Here is a 3,449-nt window from a genome sequence, read left to right on the forward strand (position 1 = left end):
AGCCTCCCAAGTAGCTGGGACTACAGGCGCCTGCCACCACGCCCAGCTAGTTTTTTTTTTTTCTTTTGAGATGGAATCTCGCTCTGTCACCTAGGCTGGAGTGCAGTGGTGCGATCTTGGCTCACTGCAAGATCCGCCTCCAGGGTTCACGCCATTCTCCTGCCTCAGCCTCCAGAGTAGCTGGGACTACAGGTGCCCGCCACCACGCCCGGCTAGTTTTTTGTATTTTCAGTAGAGACAGGGTTTCACCACATTAACCAGGCTGGTCTCAATCTCCTGACCTCATGATCTGCCCGCCTCAGCCTCCCAGACTGCTAGAATTACAGGCATGAGCCATTGCACCTGGCCTAAAATAAACTTTAAATAGTATTGTTCTTGGCCGGGCGCGGTGACTCACACCTGTAATCCCAGCACTTTGAGGGGCCGAGGCGGCTGGATCATCTGAGGTCAGGAGTTCGAGACCAGCCTGGCCAACATGGTGAAACCCCGTCTCTATTAAAAATACAAAAATTAGCTGGGCGTGGTGACACGTGCCTGTAATCCCAGATACTCGGGAGGCTGAGGCAGGAGAATTGCTTGAACCAGGACCCGGGAGGCAGAGGTAGCAGTGAACCAAGATCGCGCCATTGCACTCCAACCTCGGCTACAGAACGAGACTCTGTCGCAAAAATAGATACACAGATAGGTAGAAAGGTAGTATTGTTGTTAACATACTGCATACAAGTTTAAAAGCCAAGCAGCTCTAAGACGTGACACTCACAATCCCGTTCCTACCCAAGGACCCCAAGCCACACTTTCTCATCTGTGCACCTGTATCTTTCTGAACTATCTGGGTAGCTGAGTTTTTGTTTGAGATGGAATCTTGCTCTGTCGCCCAGGCTGGAGTACAGCGGTGCGATGTCGGCTCACTGCAACCTCTGCCTCCCAGGCTCAAGTGATTCTCATGCCTCAGCCTCCAGAGTACCTGGGATTACAGGTGCCCACCACCATGCCTAGCTAGTTTTTGTATTTTTATTAGCGATGGGGTTTTGCCATGTTGGCCAGGCTAGTCTCGATCTCCGGACCTCAAGTGATCTGCCCACCTCAGCCTCCCAAAGTCTAGGATAACAAGTAGCTACGTTTTTCGGAAGCTCCCCTGAGGACTCAAGGTGGGAGCTGAGTGCCCAGGTGGGGACACGTACGCAGAGCACACACACGACAAGAGGCCAGAGGGAAACTGGCCCCGGCCCTCCTAACACAACATCCAGGAGCAGCTGCACCAGCCCACAGTGCTAAGGGTTCTGGGGCCCAAACAAGGGCCTTGTGTTCCCCTCAGCCTGTCAGCAGAGAAAGCTGCGCCACACTGGCCCACACCAGGGTGTCACCAGGCGGCTGGCTGAGCGCCAGGAAATGACCTGCAGCTGGCCCAGGGCAGCAGCCACAGAGGCAATGGCCATTCTCTTCTCCCACGTCCACAGACAAGGCCCCATTCTTTTCTTCCCCAGTCCCCACAGCCCCAAGCACAAGCTTAGAGGAAGACTAGATGGCTGATGAGCATGTCTCCACAGAAACTGCTGGAACAAAGCCCTGCTCACAGAGCAAGAGGCCGAGACAGGCTGGCCGCCCCTCCCTGCTCTCTGGATGTGGTGAGCAGCCGCAGGCAGAAGCCCCAAGCTCTGTTCCTTCTCACACCACACTCCAGCCACCACCTAGAGCAGTGGAGACATTCACTTTCTGCCGAAAACCCCTCCTGGCTGAGGAGCACAGATCCTGGTCTAGCACCAGCAAGAGGTGCCTCCTACCTGGGGCCCCGCAGAGGGGCAGGCTTGGCTGAGGTGGGAAGCCCGACCTGGGCCCCACTGCGTCGCTGTCCGAAGGAGGCCGGGCCTCATCTGTGCTGGGCAGAATCTTGGTCTCAGCCCCAACTGGGGTCCCTGTCCCTTTACCCTGGGAGGTTTGAGGGGCATCCCCAGGGTTCCACCCTCGGTGCTGGGGCAGCCGTGGCGCCGTCTCCTTGTCCCATGGCCACTTGACCGCCAGCGCACTGTCCAGCAAGAAGGCTTTGCAGCTGGAGCTGGTATCCATGGTGTAGTCGTGGCCCTGGTCGCAGCCCCACACGGCCTGGATGACGCCGCAGTACTCAGAGGACAGTGTCCTCTGAAGGTGGGGCAGGGCCCTGCAGCTGGCTGCATGTCCGTGCACCCATCCCACCAAGCCGTGCAGGCACTGGGGGCTTGATGTGATCAGATCCACTGCAGAGAGTCAACAGAGATGTCAGCTCCACGGCTGGTCGGCACCCAGCCCACCCTCCACCGGGGGAGGACTCACCCAGACACGCTCCCTCCTCTGCCCCTGTTGGGGGCTGGGCACCGACCCTGCAAAGGATCAGTGTGGCCATGAGCAGGACAAGCAGGCGCAGGTTCACAGCACGTGCGGTACAGGACCCTCTCAAGGTCTCAAACCTCAGCGGTCCCCATAGGTAACCTTCTCCTCTTCCCTCACCCCAGCTCCTCCCAGTTCGTCTCTCCACACCAATCCCAGGGCTATTCACACTGAGCCTGGGCATGGCCCATTCCCCCCACCCAGAGGCTACCGCCGAGGCATGCCCTGTCCCTCTCAGCACCCGTCACACTGCAGTGCTGACAGCCTGAACGTGCCCTGAACAGACTAGGGCGTACTTTGCACAAGGCTTCCGGCGACCCGTCGGGGAGACGTTGACCCTCTGCAGGAAGGACCTGAGGAGGCTGTGGCACTGGTAGAACTGGGCGTGGCAGCTCTTGCAGACAAACTGAGATAAGGTGGCGTCCTGGCGGACAGCCACCCCCAGCAGGCACTGGAAGTCCCTGACGAGCACGCGCTCCTCTGCGGACGGCCTCTCCATGCTCGCTCCAGGCGCCCTCTCAGAGATGCTGCGGAGGCTTCTCGAGGAAAACTTCCCGTGGCAGAGGCGACAGTGACCCATGGCGAGAGCCCGGCCTGCTCCTGCACAGAGCGGCAGAAAGTGTTAGCAGCGGCAAAGGAGGAGGCTCCTGAGCACGGGGCGTCCCGGACTCCAGGTTCGAGGGCAGCGCCTGCACCGCCCTCCGCGCGGCCCCCGGACACAGCAAGCGGCTCGGGCGCACGGCTCTAGGCGGGACAAGCCGCCCTGTGGGGTATGCGGCCGCTGGTCCAAGAAATCTTTCAAATTTCAAAGGCCTCTGAAAGCCTCCCAGAGAAACAACTTCACGAGTGAAACCTGGAACTGCACCCTCCTCCCAGCGACTGCGAGACCCGGGGAAGGCGCTGCGCCCTCCAGGAAACGCCGCGGTTTCCTGTCTGCCAAGTGCAGGTGCCGCCTCCTTTCCTGCTCCCGGGGAACACGAAGCCGGAGAGGGCGATTCCCACGCGCGGGCGCCCAAGGGCGACCTGCCCGCGGTGACAGCGCTCCTCACGCCGGGTCCCTTCTGACCGAGCCCGCGGCCGGGGAGGCC

At 60.0% G+C, this 3,449-nt stretch overlaps 1 protein-coding gene across 2 annotated transcripts in view; it reads right to left on the reverse strand.

The window, feature by feature from the left end:
• The window catches only part of ZNF276 (zinc finger protein 276), a 17,391-nt gene that overhangs the window by 12,094 nt on the left and 1,848 nt on the right, over window positions 1-3,449 (reverse strand). Inside the window, exons 3-5 of one of the 2 annotated variants that reach the window (XM_011927975.1) lie at window positions 2,658-2,961; window positions 2,308-2,354; window positions 1,782-2,231 (exon numbers count right to left, since the gene is read on the reverse strand). In XM_011927975.1, coding sequence (XP_011783365.1) covers window positions 1,782-2,231; window positions 2,308-2,354; window positions 2,658-2,941 — 781 coding nt within the window. In that variant the 5' untranslated portion in view covers window positions 2,942-2,961. Of the gene's footprint in view, window positions 1-1,781; window positions 2,232-2,307; window positions 2,355-2,657; window positions 3,444-3,449 lie in introns of those variants that run through there. The other variant, XM_011927976.1, reaches the window with a different exon arrangement.

Source organism: Colobus angolensis, unplaced genomic scaffold, assembly GCF_000951035.1.
Source record: "Colobus angolensis palliatus isolate OR3802 unplaced genomic scaffold, Cang.pa_1.0 Scaffold76, whole genome shotgun sequence".
Lineage (NCBI taxonomy): Eukaryota > Metazoa > Chordata > Mammalia > Primates > Cercopithecidae > Colobus > Colobus angolensis.